Source organism: Tachysurus fulvidraco, chromosome 12 (genome assembly GCF_022655615.1).
Source record: "Tachysurus fulvidraco isolate hzauxx_2018 chromosome 12, HZAU_PFXX_2.0, whole genome shotgun sequence".
NCBI classification, from domain to species: domain Eukaryota; kingdom Metazoa; phylum Chordata; class Actinopteri; order Siluriformes; family Bagridae; genus Tachysurus; species Tachysurus fulvidraco.
In genome coordinates, this window is record NC_062529.1 from 4076102 (window position 1) to 4097687 (window position 21586).

Consider the following 21586-nt stretch of genomic DNA (forward strand, 5'->3'; position numbering starts at 1 on the left):
AATGAGGGCAAAATAAAGTTAACCCACACTAACGAGAACTCTCTGGACCATACGTGAAAGAGTGTGTTGTCCTTAAGGAAGAATGTGCTGCTTTTAACAAGAGAACAATGAACATGTCTTTCAGTTAGTCTTCTGCTCCTATCTCACGTTTAATCAGCACTATGCTAGTGTATTTCATTAATAACAGCACCATTATATACAACTAAAAAAGTTTGATGATCATTAGGCCATTTTTGTTAAATTTTTTTCTGAGCCTTTTATATATATGCAAAATCACCAGTTAATAGGTTATGTACTTTAGAGTCATTATTATCATCACATTTCTGCCAGTTTAACGTGTTTTGGGTGTTTTCTTGCATTTGACAGGTGCTGTAAAAGGCCATCAGATTTAATGAGACTAACATTTTGCATGGCTTAAATTCCCAACATGTTGTGCGTAGGCTGCCTGAAGACATTAACGACATAAATCAAAATTGGATTCTGGACGCTTGTTACACACTTCCGGTTCCATCACAAATAACCTTGCCTTATGCCATCTCACTGGAACTTTGTAGGTTTAAGAAAACTGAGGTCAAAGAGTAAAGGGCTTCACATATCACCAGCAAGAAGGTCCATGTACATGGATGTTTAATCTAAATGGATCACTCAATGATCACACTTGCATCTTTCCATTCATACTTTTTCTGAGACATCGTTAAGCGCAATGACGTCAAAACAGGTTCCTCTGTTATTCCTCTCTATTTTAAATCTGTAGCCAAACAGGACGTTTAGGGGCGTGTGACACGTCTTTTCATAGTTTTTTCATCTCTATACCCTTCTGACTCAGTAAGACTGTATATATAAGCTTGTACATCTAAGATCCGGCACATTTATTCCAGCACTTGTCGCGAATGCATGCTACAGTTTTTCTTGCACCATCACCTTAGGTTACGGTAAAACTCTAGCTTTGTTAATTCAATTAAAATAACGTTTGTAGTACAGCATTTTTTTTTAAAAAGAACGCAAGAAAGCAGTTTGGGGAAATCGTGTACCTTCAAATGTATTACTTTTGAGAACTGTATACCTATTTGGACTTCATCAAACACCACACTGTGTTCCACTTCAAGATCTGAAGGCAATCAGCAACAGAAGGTGAGAAAGATATCTGTTTATATAACTGATATAAAGTTGTTTCTTTTTAATGTGGTTCTATATTTTCCCCAGGTATGTTGTAGGCTGATTTGACATCTCTAAATAGTCTGTAGTGTGTGAATGAATGTGTCCTTAAGTGGGTTGGTGCCTTGTGTAGGATTTTTCCCACCTTGTGCACTAAAGTTCACTAAAATGGGTTCCAGGCTCCCCATCGTGTAGGATAAACAGTACAGAAATTTGATATAGAAATTTACATTTTCAAATCATGCCTGATAAATGAAGTTTATGAAGCGACTAATTAATACCTACAGATTTACCTTTACACATTCTGCAGATGGTAGCTTTAACTCTAACTCCTCGTCCTGTACTTTTGCTCATCGTCCTGATGTATATGAGTCTGAACACTTCTGCTTACCCCCAACCGTTCCAGAGGTAAATACTTATTACATTCAGACTATAGCCTATCCCCATAAAAGCAAAACAGGAAATATAAAAGCATACATTTAAATGTTTTACCACAGAATATCCCCTTCAGACGGCCAGGATTCTATACAGGAGCAATGGAAGGTTCTCTACCCTTCCATCTCACTCCGTGACTGGAGCATCCAAATGTTGTCCAACCCAAACTTCGATGGAGCCGAGCCCAGAACAGAGCAGTTGCCTGTGAATGAGTGGATCCCTCTTAGCCAATCACAGATTGAGGAGAAACTGATGAAGGGATGGCTAGGAGACTGGCAGCAGAAGGTGGGAAACCAAGAAAAGAGAAACATTGTTGTGGCAGATGATGCAGCATTCAGAGAGAAGAGTAAGCTTCTCACAGCCATGGAGAGACAGAAATGGCTAAACTCATACATGCAGAAATTGCTGGTGGTTAACTCAAAATAAATTATATGTGTCTAAAAGAAACAAGGTTTTTTTTAATAAACAAACAAATAACAAAAAAGAATGTTCGTTAGATCAAAAAACAGTAAGTATGTTTAATCACTGTAAAAAAAACTGTGTTATGTAAGTGCTGTTTGTTTACTGTTAATATATATATTCTTATATTATATGTTTATATATAATAATTGCCAATTTGTTTGTTTTGACTTCTGTAAAGATATGTAAACACATATAGCATGATTTGTAATATATGTCTGTCATTTGACCATTAGGAAAATATGTCTAATAAAAATGCATTGTAATCCCTTTAAAATATCAACATTGAGCAGTTCCTTGTAGAATGGAATAAATGTATTGGGGGAAAAAAAACCCCTGAGATTTCCTTTACTGAATTTGTGGTATACTTTTATTATTTATTTTATTAGTGCTTCATCGTTTTATGTTATAAAGTCAGCTTATATTATTCTACATTTAATTTTAAACCTATACACCCTACACCTACACCCATAGAAAACAATTTATAAAATAATGTAACTTAAAATTCTATATAGTAGTTTCTAGAAAATACAAAAAATAAACAGGGACAATGCCTACGGGGAAAGGGGAAAGATTAAAAGCCTATTTTTTTCTGTTGGTCAGCTCTAAACACTGTATGGAATATAGAAGACTATAAGATAACCATATAAAAATAAGTCTCAAACCAAAGTTTACATGTTCTTAAATTTCTTTTAATAACTTTTTAAAAGTTGAGAGGCAATTAAAATCATCATCTCACACATATATGGACATGGACAATGTTCTCAGACAGGCAACACATTTCCGAATATTCTGCAATCATTTCCTGCAATTTAAATGTCAATAAAATTGACAAAATTTCATAAAATCATAAAAATATCTCTTTTATCCAAATGTTTACGATACACAATTTTTTGCTTCGAACAAAATGTGTATTTCTGGACATGTGCACATATTTAACCGGTTCAAACTGATTGACTGAGAGTTCTTATTGACCTGAAAATTTGGCAACCCTTATGGATCATTTGAAGGGTGTTTTCTTTTGTGAAATGTAAAAGTACAGTATTATATAGGCTCTATAATGAAGCATACAAGGCAATTAACCAAAAGTCATGAAATCTGGGAAATTCTTTAAATAACAAATTAATCCTAGCTATGGAAAATCTCAAATTGTAATGAAACTGCTGTAAAATAGCACCTCTAATTAACATAGTTATACAAATATTCTCTTCATGGCAACAGAATCCCCTTTACGGTTACATTATTCATCCTGATGAAAACATACATATGACTAATAATTCCGAAGACATTTCACTTTGGTAATAAATGGCCACTAATCATTAATTCGCTGAGGTCATGTTTCAGTTTAGGAAGATAAAAATACTTTATAAAGAGGAACTTCAGCATCCAACTTTAGCTGTCTAGTCAAAAAGGATTGGAAAAGACGACCTCATTCACCTGCCTAATATTTCTCAAGCACCAAACTTACAATCAGTCTAACATAAAATTCAGTCTGTAGTGAAAGGTAAATAAGAAGTGTGTGTAGTGTAAGCAACCTTCAGACAAATCCAATCAAAGGCAGATTGGTTTGCTGCAGCAGAAACAGAGCAACAGCACACACCTGCTTTATAAATAACTTTAACAGCCTTACATGAAACAATGTTGATGGTGCATGAGGTTGGGAACAGATGAATGTGAGCAAGCTGAAATTAAAATGCAATTTAATTTTCCATGAAATAAAAACATGGGGAAGTAAATAAACAACATAGATTTGTGTTTATTCTGTACTAGTGCCTTAAATTGGCTTAATGGGTGTTATCACCACACTTTTGCTCTGCAAATACATGTTTTGAGATCAGTAGTTTAAATATAGTTTGTAATGCACTGTACAGGACAGATGGGTGTGGTTTGAAGCTGGAGATAGACGACTTCCAAAACACTTCCAAAATGCTTACTATGGGAATTGGTCCTAGGAGTTCTTCTAAACTCTGGTCACGTGTCAGTGATCTCATGGGGGGATGATGACTCTTCTGGAAAGCTAGTGGTAGTATTTGGCAGCTTTTCATTGTGTGGCACTGAGTTCTGCTGTGTCTCCATAGCAATGGTTACAGGGTCTTGTGGCGTGAACTCTTTAGCCTGCCGATGATACTCCAGGAATGTGCAGGCCTTGGTGGCTAAGGCCACTACGTTCTTACCAATAAAGATGGTGGACACTCGACTGTCTTGGAAAAGCACCATATTGACCCCACGAATAAGAGTAGTAACAATATTAATGCCAACAAGACTGAGGACAGGGTAAAGCATCATCTTCTGTGGAGACATGTGCTCAACCTGCAAACTGATCTCACTGAGAGATATACATGGCAGAATAAGCAGAAGAATGTAACAATAGAAGAACATTAGTCCCTCAGCCCAGATGGGCAGTCCGGTTTGCTGTGGTTCCCACAAGTTGGCCTGGATATCCAGTATGTCCAACAAGTCCAGTGCCACCCAGAACAATCTACCTCGCATGTCTTCTTTTTTCCGAAAAGTTCTCATGTGCGCCATGCTATCCAGGGCCACCAGGACAAAATACAGCCCTGGAACACAAACTGAGAGTAGCAGAGTCAAAGCTTTCCGTGTGACAGTCTCCATACTCTGGCGCTCTGCCTTGTAGTTTTGAAAAACAAAGTACAGTTTTATCTCCAGAACAAAGATATAAAGGAACCAGAGGATCATAGAATAGCCACGCTTTGCAGTCCTCACCTCAGCCCCTACCCAAACAGCTACATAGCGCAAAACTATGAGGAAACAAATGTCCCCTACCAATACAATGATGCAAACGCCAATCTTACGTGGACCCAGGTTCTGCTCCACCAGGTACGCATCCATGACAGCCATGCTCATCATGATGATTATGGTAGTTAAACAGACATGCTGTTTGTCAGGGGAAGGCAAAACCATAATGAGATTTCTATTGCTCTTAACTCACAATTTATTTAAAAACATGACAACAGGTATAATATAATGGGTATAAAAATAATAAAAAATATGTAAGATATTAAATGCTTACTTCATATTTAGCAACTTCTAGCAATCCATTGATGCTGATGTAAGTGTCTTTAGACAATGCTTGTTATGAAAACTGGGAATATCTAGGAATTTCATGTAATCTTGGGTGTGCTCAGTATTTCTCAATATTCAACAGCCTGAATGGCTGTGTGTTTGAAATGAGTCAGTGTCTCTGAGGTTAAGTATTGAAATGTTTGCACACATATCTTCTTTGGCTGCAGCAAACCCTTTCCTGATAGACACAGACCCACTCATCTATGTCAGGTGGACAACAATAACACCATGGCAGAGCTGCTGAGCCCTGGCTCCATACAGCCAGAGTTAGAGCAAATTACTTTCGTACAGGATGCTTACAAGCTTAAATTCACTCTGGTTCAGCTTCTGTTGATTGAAGCTGCGATCTTTGGTGGGAGCCAGTCGTTGTGTGGCCTGCATATGAAGCCACGGCTGGTCTTTTGAATTTGCTGGTACATGGATCCTGTCAATGAGAGAAAAGGAGTTCAGTCTGGTAAATCTAATCATGTTCTCTGTTATACACTGGTTCAATGTGGTTTAATCTGGTCCTGTAAAATACCCATTTGTAGAACTTATATGAATTATTTTCATTCCAGCCTAATCTTAGACAAAAGTAAACAATCTTTTGTAGAAAATCTTTTAGATTTCTTCTAAAAATGCCTATTTATTAAGCTCATGCGAAATTGTTGCCTATTCTGTCCATTCTTCCTTGAAACTTGTCCTGGTCAGGGTGGTTTTGGGGCATATTCCAGTAACATGGTTTAAGGTGGGAATGCACCCAAACTGGACATCGGGTTCCATCACAGGGCATAGTCTTAACAACCAATTTAGCATAGCCAATCCACCTACTGGAAAACCTGAAGGAACCCACACAGTTGGTAAGCATATACAAAACCTTGCATAGGCAAAAACCCAAGCTTAGAATTGAACCTGGGACTCTAGATCTGTGAGGCAGCAAGAATAACCCATTGCACCAATTTATCAAGGTTACTTATATAATGCTTTTTTAACAATACACATACACATAAGGCATAAGCTTAAGAGAAACCTGATGTAGATTTATAATGAGCAAGCCAGAGAAAACATCGGCAAGAAAAGACTCCCTAAGCCCACACCACTACTGATCCTATGGAAGCTTGCCCTTAAGTATTTTATTTCTTACAGTACATATCAGTATTTTACTGAAACTCTAAGCGCACCCATCTGACTGTCCCATTGTCAAGCTTCCAAAGGCTAGTCTCAAAATGCACCAACCTCACAGAAGTAGGTTATGACAGCAATGGAAGAATTAAGGCACTACCATATGCAGTATGAGTTCAGAAATATCTCTCTCTAATATTCCAGAGCTCCTGGCTTCCATAGCAACCATTTATATTAAGAAGGCAATGAAAACGGATGATGAGCCCTAAGCAGTGGGGGACTAGCACACTTCAGAGAGGTGTGAGCAGTGGTTAGAATATAATTTATGACTTCACATAAATTGAGATCAGGGATGTACAGCACATTAAAATCTCCACTTCATTATTACAGTATTTTCCTAAGCAGAGGCTACATTTCATAAATGATGCACAATAAAACAAATGCATAATAATATTGCTGTTGACACACAATTCATTTAAATTTGATTCAATTTATTTGTATATTATTTTTAACAATGGACATTATCTCTAAGCAGCTTTACAGCTTTTTTTGTTGCTATTTATCTGTAATATTTATTACTAATATAAGTGCAAGCCTGAGGCAACAGTGGCAAGGAAAAACTCCCTGAGATGATGATGAGGCAGAAACCTTGACAGGAACCAGACTCAGAAGGAAACCCCATGCTCATTTGGGTGACACTTGATAGTCAAAAATGTAAATGTAAACAATATCCTTTCTACAACAGTTTATATTCGAGTGGAATAGTGCAATCAAGAGCTGCTGAGTAATTAACAGGTCAGTGTAATTTCTGAGTTCATTATAAACTTAACACTAGTTCGTTCCTGCCGAAGTCTTCAAATGTTCACTAATGAAGTCCTGAGCACATAGCTGAACCATGTGATGGCAGTTCAAAGATGGAGTGTTTACTATTTTAATAAACACTGGTACACCAGAAGCTTAACAGAAAATTACAGTAGAAACAATTTTTCCACCCAGGTTCCAGACTCTGAACAAATATCATTACTGCATTTTTTTGATGTCTATATCAATATGGACTTTATGTTAAAACTAGAATTAATTTCCCACTTACATAATTGCAGTTTTTGACCATATATTACACAATTAATGAAAGAAAATAATTTATAATTACACTATCCAATGTCACCCAGACAGGGATGAGTTCCCTCCTTATATATTTTTCTCCTAATATAATCCCAGGGAGTTTTTCCTATGCCACCATGACCTTTGGCTGTTATTGATTAAAATGTAGATCAAATAAAATTTATATATTGGCTTTATATAGATTTTACAGAATTTTGGTGTGCAGTAATATACCAAACATGAAAGAAGTATTTTTCCACTAGTGGCATATTTGGTGCTTGTGGTATGTCTTTAGAGAAATTTTAGTACATTTTTGAAAATTGTACATTTACAGCATTTGGTGCAATGCAAAACGTCAAAAACACATGCTAATCTGAATATAAATAGGTCTGAGAAAACACCGTTAAAGACGAATTGGTAAAAACCATCAGCCACAACTCACCATATCTCATTAATGGACAGCAACTGAACAACTAAACTCAGCCATGATTCATTTGGTGGAAATCTGTCTTATGTTTCCTAAAGTTGTAACAGAAACAGAAAAGTGGTGCACAAACATAAATATATAAGGCTTCAATACACATCATGCAGACATCTACAGATATTTTATTCATATTCATTACACACACACACACACACACACACACACACACACACACACACACACACACACACACACACACTACTTGTGTGTGTGTGTGTGTGTGTGTGTGTGTGTGTGTGTGTGTGTGTGTGTGTGTGTGTGTGCACCAAATGCTGTAAATGTACAATTTTCAAAAATGTACTAAAATTTCTCTAAAGACATACCACAAGCACCAAATATGCCACTAGTTGAAAAATACTTCTTTCATGTTTGGTATATTACTGCACACCAAAATTCTGTAAAATTCTTTCTCACACTACTGTACTCATTGGAAAGGGCTGTTGAGTTGCAGTTTTAAATCAACAGCTTAATTAAAATGGCAAATCACATGGGGTAATATGTGAACTAAAGCAATAGAGAATGAGCTCATCAGGCCAATCAATGCACACAAAAGGCACATTAGCTTCCACAAAATTGCAGTGAGAGGCCACTGTCTTTATCCCCTTCAGCTAATTCATTATATTATTATATCCAAAGCATTGCACTATGTAGTAAATTATTTATATAGATCCTGAATATTGATGTTTCTGTCCCATCCCAGAATTAAATATGGTTTCTTTTACAGACCAAATATACTCTATATATTGTATCGATATAATGGGTGCTTTAATGCTAGAGCTTCCGTTGCTACAATGGAAAAATCGACATGTTAGTTTCTGATTGCAGTTTTAAGAATGAATCAGCAGAGAGAAAAATGCTTTGAAAATCTTGACTCCTTCAATTTACCTTTGCACTCGTTCCCCTGGTCTAGACAGTTTTGTTGTTTGACTCAGACAACTGTCAGGGTTCATGGATTCTGACATTACAGCTGGTTGGTTGTAACACTTGTATCTATAGTATGTGTAATGACTGACTGGTTAATCATTGCACAAATGATAGCAAAACAGGTTAAGCTGGAGGTATGCTGTTTCTCTTGCTTCTGCCAGTACTGAATACGTCCTTTCTTGTACTGGCATGTTGATACTTACAATAAAATAATCATCTTCACCTGATTATTTTGAGTTGTAACCATAGCAGAATACTGTTTAGTCAGATAGTTCATTAAAACACTCGTTACCAAATTTAAGGACAGGCCAATAATTAGAATAGTACATTTATGTAAATCATTCAGGCCTTTTAAGTTAGTGCTCATCATTTGATCTATCACATCAAACGGGTGATAGTTTTGGTTCTCTAACACCTCAGTTTGCTCCTACCGTGCGAAACCTGGGTGTTATCTTTGACAAGGGAATGCATTTCGATAAGCAAATCAGTGCAGTAGTGAAGGCGAGCTTTTACCAGTTAAGACTACTCAGCAAGGTAAAATCATTCTTGTCTCAAGCTGACCTTGAAAAAGCTATACATGCCTTCATCAGCTCAAGGATTGACTACTGTTATGCTCTCTACACTGGACTTAATCAATCACTTCTCAATCGGCTTCAAATAGTACAAAATGCGGCAGCACGTCTTCTCTCCAACACCTCCAAATGCTCACACATCACCCCTGTCCTCCACTCGCTTCACTGGCTTCCGGTGCGGTTTAGGGTGGAGTATAAGGTCCTTCTCTGTGTGTTCAAGGCCATCAATGGTCTGGCCCCAGCCTATCTCACAGAATTAATAAAGGTCTACCAACCAGCCAGATCTCTCCGCTCCTCTGGACATACCTCTCTGGTCATTCCCAAATACAATTATGAGAAGTTTGGAGGCCAGTCATTTGCCATCAAGGGACCAAAGCTGTGGAACGCACTTCCAGCACATTTACGATCCATCACTGTGCTGAGTGTTTTTAAATCGCAGTTGAAGACATATTTATTCATACAAGCTTTTAACGCATAGACCCGGTTTCAACTGCTATTTTATGGTTCATTGTGTTCTTGATTGATTGATTGATTGATTGACATCAATCTAAAGTATAAAACTCATTCAAAATGAGACATAACTGTCATTATAAAAGCTGAATATTTCAATTTAATTCAAAGTTGTTGCACTTGCATCTGAATGTCTTGAACTACATCTTGTGTTGTTCAGGGATAATCCAGCGAGAAAGAATCTATCAAGTCTTTCCAAGTGAAAGGGCTCGAATCCAAGTGAAGTCACAACTCACTGTTGTCAAAGTCAAGTTGCCAGATTATGGCAAAAAGTCAGCAAATTTCAAGTCATGCGATTTAAGTATTTAACACTTAGAACTACTTTTTTGTTTTTCTGTTTTTTTCTTCTTCGAGACATTTCTAATCCCAGTTGAGTGCTAGACCTGGACAGTCAGTCTGAAGACCTTCGAATGGCAACTGGCTTTGAGAAAAATCCCCATTACATATATAGAAAGTTTGTTAGTACAAGTTACGATAACATACTGAGATATTTTGTGTTCGTTTTTCCTATTTTGTGTTCGTTTGTCACCTAACCTTCACAGAAAAAAAATTCTAATCACCAGCCAAATATATGTCAGATCTGAAACACTGATAAGCGTTTAAGTATTTCAGACGGTTGATATCATTTGGGCCTTCGTTTGAGTCTATGAGTGGATTACTTGTAACTAAGCAACCAGGGGATTTTCTAGGTGACGTGACCGTGTATAAATAGATAAAATTATTTATATGTGTGTTCATGCACAGGCTCACTTTACACAACCTGGGATCCTAATGCACATGCAAATTTGTGTTTTCTCATGCTATGCAGTACAAATGAAAAATATTACACCCTATTTACAAAATATTTGTATTATATATATTTGTAAAATATTACACCTTATTTACATCCATTCAAAAGAAAACACTTTATTGGCGTCATTTTATTGAATTAAGATAAATTTGTTAATATGACAGGAAATGTGACAATACATGTGTTTATTTAAGGTGGCAGACTAATATTACATCCATGAAGCTGGCTCTCAAAGGGGGACAAGAGTTACATTTATATTATTTATATTTTGAAAAAATTCTCTGAATTGTCATTTTAGTCTAAAATGACAAAGATTTTTTCATTTCTAAAATTACGTGATCCAGAAGTACAAAAGATTAGAAGTGGAAACTGTGTGGACCATGAGCTGTGGAAAATGTCATGGATTGAGAAAGTGTCCAAAAACCGTTAATGGTTTTGCCTCATTGCCCTTTAAATCGGTTCAAATTAAATGTCTGAAAGAACTAGTAAGGAATTATTTGATTATCAATATTTAGTGTTTATTGTATAGTGACTCTTTACCATTTGTATATAAGCAAGGTAAAAGAAAGAGGGCTGGAGGATACACAGCTAGTCCTGATGAACTGTATTTGTAAGCATTTGGAACAGAAATAGAGTCTTGTTAATCCATTTTAGCAGCACGTTTAACACTATTAAGCCTCATGTTCTTGTTATCAAGCTGATGGAACATGGAAGTCAACAACTGATTAATTTTATGGATTAATGATTTTCTGATGGATCATTAAATGTACATGAACTCTGTCAGGACGAATTTTAATATAGTTTGGACACAAATTATTGACAGGTCTCTGAACCAAATAATTTTTTTGTTACTTTTTTTTACAGTCTAATGATTACACTTTAATCAAATTTTACAGGCTGATTCACTGAAAATGAAACAGCAAATCATTTCCCAATTATCATAAGATTGTAAGTGCTTATGAATGCTTGATGAATTCTTAACCTATAGTCATCCTTTCCCATGAATAAAATTGGCCATTTATATAAAAGCACACCATCTGATTATATCACCATCAAGCCATGTAGTGATTCAGTTATTAGGCCTATATACATTTAGAATTTCTGGCCAGATATTTAAAACAGACACTAGTTTTTCTCATGAGTAACATAAGACCTTGTTAAGAGCTTAAGCTATATGGTCAACAATCAAAAAGCAAAGTTTCATTTTTCTCTCACATCTCTTAAATAATAAATCAGTTATTCATTAATCTTCAGTTAGAAATTATTCATGGTTAGCATTGTGATGGAACAGGAGTCTATCCCAACAACCCTGGGCATAAGGAGGAAGAATTTCAGTCCATTGAAGGGCACCATGTTTATGGGAAGTGGGTGAAGAACCTGGAGGAAACCAAAATGGACTCAGTGCGAACATGTAAATTTCCATATAGTCAGGATCCGAAGCATGGAATCAAACCATGGACACTGGACCGGTGAGGAAACAACGCTAACCCACAGCTCTGACAGCTGTGACAACTGCAAATCAAACCACAGGTAATCATAACAGCACTCATACTATAATTTACTGATGCAAAGTAACAATTCATTTTACATTAAATTATATGACAAATTTTCTACATAGCCTTAAGATGAATTGTATCCTGAACTGACCCTAGATGTGTGTAAATGTGTATGCATATGCTGCCTGGCACTCACTGTGCTGCATAATAGACTCTGGACCTTAATTACTGAAGATGAATGAATGAAGTAATTCAAAATAATAGTAATTAGGCTTTGGAACAGATGTTATGCCATGCATAATCAATTATGTGGTCATTAGTTAGTTGGATTCTACACTGATGTTTACATGCTGCAAGAGCTCGGTGCCTTTTGAGCATTTTAAACATTAAAAGTCACTTAAAGCCCCATGTGAATTTTACAAATGAATGGGTTCAGGGCCAGAAAATCTACAAGACTTATCTACAACAAATTGTGATAAGTCATTCAAACCAATGTATTTAGCTAACATTACAGTTACAGTGATTTTAATAATATTATCCTTAATGTGTAGCTGACGTGTAGTTAAATTATGGCTATGTTTATGTATATAAGGATATCTTTAAGCATTAAATAAGGATATATTACTTCTAAAATTTTGCTTTTGCTTCAGTTTGACCCCAAGACATTGGCAAAATGCCCATCCACGATAGATTTGTTTTCTTTTTCCTGAAAATTTTTGCCTTAATTTGTTTACCTGCTAACTTCCAGCCTACATAACATCCTTAGAGGAAAGCTTTGTCCACATACATGAGCTCCAGGACACCCACAACTGTCTCATGTTGCTATGAATGACACCCAGAGAACACAGAAAAATATGTACTGTCGGCCTCTGACCACGGACGGCTTTGGTATTTTTGGAATTTTATGTACAAACTCCTGATCATACAGTAGACCACTATTTTCACTCCTTTCCACCATTATGACTCAAACATTTGCGCACACTGAGTTTCCTGTGAAAACTCACCTCATAGCTATGTCAAGTTTCTGACTAGGTGACCTACTGTGAGCAAAAAAGTAGAAGTAGTCATATTTCATTGATTTTAATGTTTCCCTCAGACTGCATTTGTTTTCCCTGCTGACTAGGCTAGGATCCTGTGCTCTCATTCCAATGTAATGGGTTCAATTTGTTTGCAGGGACGCTACAACACAGAATCTGGGGAATGCACAAGTCTACATACTTTCAGTGTCTGTCACAACCCTGGAAAAAAATTTTTACATCAGGAAAGGCAAGATTACCACATGAAACATGCGGATCAACATTCCACTATAGCAACCACTAACAGGAGGAAACTCAGCCTGTCTTTGTCAATCAACACAAGACTGCAGCATTATCACTTTTTATTTAGAACAATGCAAACCTTATTACATAAGTTAAACAATAACACTGCATTTATTTCTTGGTTAACTGCCATGGAATTTAGCTTTATCAGCAATAAAGATAGCAAGAGCCTAACATCCAAACAAACTATGAGTTATATTTGTTTGATACATTTGTAGTTTGGTTTTGATATTTAAACACTCCTCTCATTTTTCCTATGCACTACACCATCATAAAAGAGGATGGCTTTCGATCTTTGGAAAAATGTTGCAGCTGCTGCAAGAATACATACTACACTGTTTGTTTTTCCATCAATTTAAAAGTTACAGCATCATCTATACATGTATGCCTGTAATAGTGAGACACACAATCATGCTCCTCTGTAAGTCAAACAAAAATGCTATTGGGCATGTAGCCTAATACTTATGTTATGACTTTTGTGATAAGCATACACATGTACAGTGAATCGAAAGACATTTGTTATTCATGCTAACTGAATAGCTCCTGTATGGGTGGGTAAAAAAATGTGTAAAAGATGATTTAACAGAGAAAAACTTGCTAATAAGTTGAAGCTTTGTTTATGGAAACATTTGGTCTTGATTGTCAACACGCTATAACATGTCAGTAAGAATTTTGCCATAGAAAAGGCTTCATGACACTGGACACTTTCTGGCTCTCTGGTTTCTTGGCAGCAATCTGTGGCTTTTAAAGCTGATGAGGGACCAGCTGTTTATGGATGCCATAATGTAAGTGATAACATTTTATATCTATATATCTATATATTTATATTTATGTAAGCATGACCTAATTCAGTGATGTGCTATAAGAGGAATAAAACACTTCAGGACATGCTCACTCACTTTAAATAACCTCTATATACATCTATAAGATGGATTAGATGTGACACAGAAAGACTAAATTACAATGGATGTGGTGTGCTGTTATAGGAAAACAATCCACTTCGACTTCACGTGGAGCCACATTCACATCAACCAGCTGTTTATTATTTTTTTATAACAGCATTCCTCATCTATAGTTTTTTATTCAGTACCAACCAAACAAACAAGATTTTAAAATCATTATAACTTCATTGAAAAAAAGGGATGTAACAATAAGTTTATGCTTTAGGAAATATTCAAATGCAAAGCTTTTTTCTGCCACTTATTATGCTAATGAATCAGGACATATCGGTATATATATCGTTGTTAATGGCGCCGTCCAGAGACCGTCATGACTTCTTTTGAGCCAATGTTGTGTCAGACAGCTGTATGGTTCTGGTCTTTATCAGCAATCAGGTCTGCGCTGAACTCAGAGTTTACGATGACCCATTAGTTCCTCAGGAGCTCTTGGTTGCACTATTATAAACTGTTGTAGAAAGGACATAATTCACACTATTTACTGTAGAGTGTCACCCAAATTAGGATATGTTCCCTTCTGAGCCTGGTTCCTCTCAAGGTTTCTTCCTCATGTCCTCTCAGGGAGTTTTTCCTTGCCGCCTTCACCCCCGCCTTGCTCATTAGAGATAGGGATATATAGATCATTTATTCATTCATTTTCTACCGCTTTATCCGAACTTCTCGGGTCACAGGGAGCCTGTGCCTATCTCAGGCGTCTTTGGGCATCAAGGCAGGATACACCCTGGACGGAGTGCCAACCCATCGCAGGGCACACACACACTCTCATTCACTCACACACTACGGACAATTTTCCAGAGATGCCAATCAACCAACCATGCATGTCTTTGGACCGGGGGAGGAAACCGGAGTACCTGGAGGAAACCCCCAAGGCACAGGGAGAACATGCAAACTCCACACACACAAGGCGGAGGCGGGAATCGAACCCCCAACCCTGGAGGTGTGAGGCAAACGTGCTAACCACTAAGCCACCATGCCCCACTTATATATAGATCAATAGTATAGATACATAGTATTGTAAATTAATTTTTTAAATTAATTTTAAACTTTAATTGTACAGTATATATTCATTTATTTATTTTTATCCTTATTTTTCCTTCTTCTTTTTCTTCTTCTTCTTCTTCTTCTTCTTCTTCTTATTATTATTATTATTAATAATATTAATATATACTTATGTTTCCATACTTCTGTAAAGCTGCTTTGAGACAATGAGAAATTGTTAAAAGTGCTATACAAATAAATTGAATTGAAATTGAAAACTGAAGTATTTTGCTCCCAAAGTTTTAACATGGCAATGCATGTCTTTAAACCCCCTTTGCTCGAACAGAAGCTTTCTATAAACAAAAAATCTACAGTGTTGCTTTAATAACTGTATATTTCACATCATTTGGCACTCGGAAGCAGCTGAAATGATGCACCACATATGTTTAGAATGTTATCACACAAGGTATAAACGCCGTTCGTTAGAGATCAAGCGCTTACCAAACACTGCTGCTTGTCGTCCACAGGGCTGATTCGCACTGACGGCTGACTCTTTAATCCTTATCGCGATGCCTAAATCCCACTACAAGAAGCGGCAGATTCGAGAGACATATAAAAAAGAAAAACCTTTTGAATATCAGCTTTAGAATAAAGCATCAAGCTCACGCGCATCAGCGGACTGTGTTGTCCAATCCAATTTCTTTCTCCTGATTCAGTGTCTCATTCTCCACTCACGCCCTCGACAGGGAGCCTAATTTATTGCCAATTTGCTTATGTCAAATGTCAGCCCCCGCCTCCCTGCCTCATTTTTTATGAATGAACTCAAAAACTAACTAAATCGAAATCTTCCAAATCTAAACAAAGTGGCACAGACTTCATTTCATTTCCTTTTTTGTGTGTGTGTGTGTGTGTGTGTGCAGAAACTCTTATTATGATCTCTTTTAATTTATACAACTGAGCAATTTAGGGTTAAGGGCCTTACTCAGGGGCCCAGCAGTGGCAGCTTGGTGGACCTGGGATTCGAATTCATGACCTAACAATCAGTAGTCAGCGATCATGGACAGATCAAGATAGAACTGAGACAAGACATGAAACCACAGACTCAAGATTCAAGGTCACATTCTCAATGAGTAATAGAAATGTTGTAAAACCAAACAAGAGTTCAAATTATATACAAACATGAAACATTAAAGTAAAATAATAAATATAGTCAGCAATCCTTTAGTCCTATAGTCAGAGATTATCCTTTCCCATCTAATAAAAAGTATGTATTCTGCCTGTTACATCCACATCCTAAACAACTTCTTCTTCTTTTTCTTCTTCTTCTTCTTCTTCTTCTTCTTCTTCTTCTTCTTCTTCTTCTTCTTCTTCTTCTTCTTCTGAGGACTTAACCATTCGCTACCACATCAGTTTGTGCGTTTTTTTCCCCCCTAATTTAACTTTTGTGACTTGTGGAATTGAATTGCTTTAGCCAATACCACAATCTGGCCCCATTCCACTCACTTTGTAGGGCTGTGTGTAAACTGCGTGTTATTTGTTGAGTAAGAATGACTAGCACATGCATTTTTATTGTAACATCTCAATTTGGTTCAAATGAAACTCATTCTAAACAAATTGTCTATGGACTTTTATTTTTGTTATGTATTTTTGTTATGTTATTTGTTTATAATGTCTATGGACATTATATTTCCATCAGTTTTAATAATACACAGCAATAAAATATTGTGCATAGACCTACAGTAAATGTATTTTATTTCCACAAGCACTGGATAGAAGCATGGTCTTAGCATGTTTATGTGGGATTCCTAGAATTTCTCTGATTTGCCCACTTATTCCAAAAACATGCAGATAGGTGTGTTATGTTAAACTGCCCATAGCCCAGCTCGAGCTCAGCGTTCACACGAATAAGCTCCGGATTCACCGTGACTCTGACCAGAAAGAAGAAGAAATTACTGAAAATCAGTGAATGAATAAATGTATCCTGAATAAAATATTTTTTGTGTACATTTTACCAGAATACATGACTTTTTTAGGGCAGTGTATTCATTATTCATCCATGAATGTGTGTGTGTGTTTTTTTTTTAATACTATGAAAGTAGGAAGGTACAGTACTTTCTTAAATACTTCAATACACACTTTGAGCTGCTAAAATGCAAATATATGAGTGTTTTTCACTATAATGTCTGTATATATACATCTGTATGTGTAGCTTAACAACAAGTGCAGAGACTATAGAAAAGACCTGGGGCTATAGAGAGATTAAATAATTGTGGCAGCGGTTGTTCTGGTGGTTAAGGTTTGGGGTTCAAGATGCCACTGTTGGGCAAATGAGCAAGACCCTTATCCCTTCCTGCTCCTGGGGTGCTGTATCATAGCTGCTCCTGTGCTCTGTCCTCAACCTCCCCAGTTGGGTTGTGTAAAGAAAATAATTCCACTGTGCTGTTATGTATACAAGGCAATTATAAAGGCTATATATGCCCCCAATAGAGGCATGGAAATGGGAATTGCTTTTTTAAATTTCAAACTCATAAAATTCAAACTCATTGGGATGTGCTTGTTTGTTTCATGTTTTTACATTTTTTTATACCACAATGCTCAGAACAACAAAAATCCTATTTTTGTTACTGTAAATTAAGTATGAAAAAGAGATGGATTGATTCAGGTGTGCTCCACCAGAGTTGTTAAATTTGTCCCTGCTTGACTCATTGTCAAAGAGATTTTTGTGATATAGAGTGGTTAAAACAAGGGTAGATCAAGGTAGTGAAAAGATTAGGATTGGGGTTTCCTGGGGACACATAGAGACAATGAGGCCTTGAACACAGTGCAGATGTCTCTAAGCAACATGCACACTCGGCTAAACTCTATCTGTGCAATCTTGAAAAGCACTGGTGGCTACACGGGCAATTAGATTTAGACAGGCTGATTATCTCTGCAGTCAGGGACCAAGATGAACCAATAACAAGAGAGAATTGATAAAGAGCAATATTTATTTATTTATTTTTAGCAGATTGGGACAAATGCTTCAGTGTCAACAACCATTGTGTTTTCCTATTTGTGCAGTGCATTGCAGACTTTGATGGGCTGAGGCAGTTACAGGTGAAATCATGGACAGATCAAGATAGAATTGAGACAAGACATGAAACCAGAGACTCAAGATTCAAGGTCACTTTCTCAATGAGTAATAGAAATGTCGTAAAACCAAACAAGAGTTACATGAAACAACGTGAAACATTTAAAGTAAAATAATGAATATAGTCAGCAATCCTTCAGAGATTGTCTTTTACCCATCTATTATAATACAAAGTATGTTTTCTGCCTGTTACATCCACATCCTAAACAACGTCTTCTTCTTCTTCTTCTTCTTCTTCTTCTTCTTCTTCTTCTTCTTCTTCTTCTTCTTCTTCTTCTTCGAATCTGGTGTTTAACCAACTGCTTAAAACAGTTTCAATCAAATTATAATGGATTAATAAGAAAAATAATGGATTTATCTTTTGATGCATTTTGATGCAAAAGTCTAAAGCCAAGGACGTTATCAAACCTCTATATGATAAGGAAAGATGGTCTGAGATCTGAACTTCATGAACATGGATAATAACTACAATTCATGTTCACCCCCCTACATAACATTTTTTATGCAGTCTATTTTGAGCTTACTCTACAGTATGTATGTTGTTTATCTCCCTCAGTAGGAAAGTATGCCTTGTTATGTTGGTGTGTGAGCCTGTCTAGGCTTTTCATTCACAAGTCCCTCAAAGCATAAGATGAAAAATCGCACATTGTATTATTACATTATCTCCATGCCAGTACCTGACAGTATTTCTAGTATTTATTTTTTGTGTGGGTTAGATGGAAAAAGAGATTGCATAGACCAGCAGAAGCACACATCAACAAAGACGCGGCTGTCTTTCCTGGAAGGTTTACAAAGGTTTTTCATAAATCCAGCTTACATTTAATCACAAGTAAGCATGGTTACTGTGTTATTTATTCTCAACAGTGCCCAAAGTCTCTAGACAGATAGAGGATGGAGACGAGAGAGACAAAACAAAGGACATTATCTGGAAATGTATAATCACTTGATGATCAGTATCATCCACCTCTGTGTCTCTAATCTTAACACTTCAAGTAAAGGTTGGGGTAATATTTAACTGTTCACTGAAATAATCGCAGATTATTTATTTTATAGTTATACAGTTATAAATGTTATGACTAAATGACTGTTAATTAAACATATTAAACACAAACATTTTCTCTTTGCTTTGAGTTATATCAATGGATTTTATTTTGATTTTAGTTTACTTTGGTCCATAATTCTTTTTGGCATGATATGTCTTCTTGGCACATTACCTGAATCATTAAGAATGATAAACAACAAAAAAAATTAGTCCAGCGAGAGCTGTTTTTGAAGCAGAAAACAAGGCCAGGATGATTTATATGCAGCTCAGTGCATGCTGCTAAGAGCTCATGGTGGCAATCAAATACTGCAAATATTATAAAGAGCTAATTAACAAATTTCCCAGCAGGAGAAATGAGAAACTAATAAGACTAATTTTATGCATTATATTGGCAACCATTCTGAGTACACTTGTTTCTCTTTGGTATTTTAAGCATTCCCAGTGAGTGTAATCAAGAAGAACACTTTGGGAAACACACACACACACACACACACACACACACACACACACACACACAAACTCGATCACATGCTCAAACACACACACAAACAAACATTTGTGTGAACTACAAAGAACTAATACAATCACATTTACATTTATGGCATTTGACAAATGCTTTTATCCAGAGTGACGTACAAAAGTGTTTTGAAGTCTCTGTCAATGAGTACATTAACACTGGTTCACTAATTTGTAGACTTAGGTTACCATCGTCCGAAAACTCTTTTTTTATATATATATACACATAAAACCAACAGGGAAAAGAAGGACTAGTTTAAACATTAATGCCATGACCCAGATTTGAACGAGAGTTGCTGTGGCCACAACGCAAAGCACTAACCACAGCACTTCACACATCTAGGCTTGGTTAGCAAGCAGCTGCTATACATTTAGACATCATTGCATTAGCTGTAAGCTTTGTTAACGCTGTATTGTGAGACGGTCTAATTCATATCTAAACTATGAAAACCAGGAACCATTACCACTAAACCATATTGGACACCGATGTACAAAAGTGCACTGAAGTCTCTATCAATGAATTAATGCTGGTTCACTGGATTACAGACTTACAGTAGGAGACCACCAACCTAAAACGCTGTTTGGCTAACAAACAGGGGAAAATAAGCGCTAGTTTAAATGTTCAAGGATGATGTAAGTTGTTCCACCACCTCGGAGCCAGAACAGAAAAGAGTTTTCTGTTACTACTATTGTTAATTACTATGTTAATTACTATTTATTTACTCAATCAGTACTTTAGCAGTAAATGAGTACTACTGAGTAACTACTGAGTATAAACTGACTATTACATTTCTCTTACTAACTACATCTCTTTATTAATAACTACCGATTAAACACTCAATATTACGTCACATCAACAAAATTTTCTCAAGTTCATCCTGGAGAGGTACTAATTAATTAATATTTCCTAATATATAACCTATAGCTCTTCACAGAAGAACATGGTGTCACAATGATTTATTTAGCCTGAAGGTCTAAAGAGAGAAGTAAACAATAACAATTACCAACAAAAGTAAAATGTACAGTAATGCAGCAATAAGTTAAAATAAAATCTATTAACATACTATTCTATATTAGCATACATTTAAAATATAAATAATTTACCCATAAATAATGAAAAGGGCAAAGCACTTCAGTCTTTAGTACAGTATTACTATATTGTTTAAACGTATACCCATCCATCCCTCCATCCATCCATTTTCTACCGCTTATCCGGGGCCGGGTTACGAGGGCAGCAGACTAAGCAGGGACACCCAGACTTCCCTCTCCCCAGACACTTCCTCCAGCTCTTCCGGGGGAATACAGAGGCGTTCCCAGGCCAGCCGAGAGACATAGTCTCTTCCCCGGGGCCTCCTCCTGGTTGGACATGCCCGGAACACCTCCCCATGGAGGCGTCTAGGTGGCATCCGGAACAGATGCCCGAGCCACCTCAGCTGACTCCTCTTGATGTGGAGGAGCAGCGGCTCTACTCTGAGCTCCTCGCGAGTGGCCGAGCTCCTCACCCTATCTCTAAGGGAGCGCCCAGCCACCCTGC

The 21586-nt window shown here is 36.7% G+C and overlaps 2 protein-coding genes across 4 annotated transcripts; one reads left to right on the plus strand and one right to left on the minus strand.

The window, feature by feature from the left end:
- The first annotated feature begins 523 nt into the window (after positions 1-523).
- On the plus strand, positions 524-2131 carry pth2 (parathyroid hormone 2). The gene is made up of 3 exons (XM_027159643.2): positions 524-1131; positions 1466-1563; positions 1653-2131. The coding sequence occupies exons 2-3, from the start codon at positions 1466-1468 to the stop codon at positions 2014-2016; spliced, it is 462 nt and encodes a 153-aa protein (XP_027015444.1). The 5' UTR covers positions 524-1131; the 3' UTR covers positions 2017-2131.
- A 598-nt stretch (positions 2132-2729) lies between these two features.
- tmem121aa (transmembrane protein 121Aa) lies at positions 2730-16094 on the minus strand. 3 transcript variants are annotated; one of them, XM_047821118.1, is made up of 4 exons: positions 16031-16060; positions 15866-15947; positions 7778-7854; positions 2730-5557 (listed from the first exon to the last, which is right to left on the minus strand). In XM_047821118.1, exon 4 carries the CDS (start codon positions 4969-4971, stop codon positions 4021-4023), a length of 951 nt encoding a protein of 316 aa, XP_047677074.1. In that variant the 5' UTR covers positions 4972-5557; positions 7778-7854; positions 15866-15947; positions 16031-16060; the 3' UTR covers positions 2730-4020. The 3 variants fall into 3 exon arrangements, 2 of the variants coding, with proteins under 2 accessions (XP_047677074.1, XP_027015510.2); XM_027159709.2 differs by lacking the exon at positions 7778-7854 and having other exon boundaries at positions 16031-16094; XR_003442596.2 differs by lacking the exon at positions 7778-7854 and having other exon boundaries at positions 4825-4944; positions 5081-5557; positions 15866-16087.
- Positions 16095-21586: the final 5492 nt, after the last annotated feature.

Bases quoted from the DNA above. Each gene is read 5' to 3' on its own strand.
- pth2 (XM_027159643.2), top strand. From the start codon at position 1,466: ATGGTAGCTTTAACTCTAACTCCTCGTCCTGTACTTTTGCTCATCGTC. The intron at 1,564-1,652 runs GTAAATACTTAT...GTTTTACCACAG, and splicing joins TACCCCCAACCGTTCCAGAG to AATATCCCCTTCAGACGGCC.
- tmem121aa (XM_027159709.2), bottom strand. From the start codon at position 4,971: ATGGTTTTGCCTTCCCCTGACAAACAGCATGTCTGTTTAACTACCATA.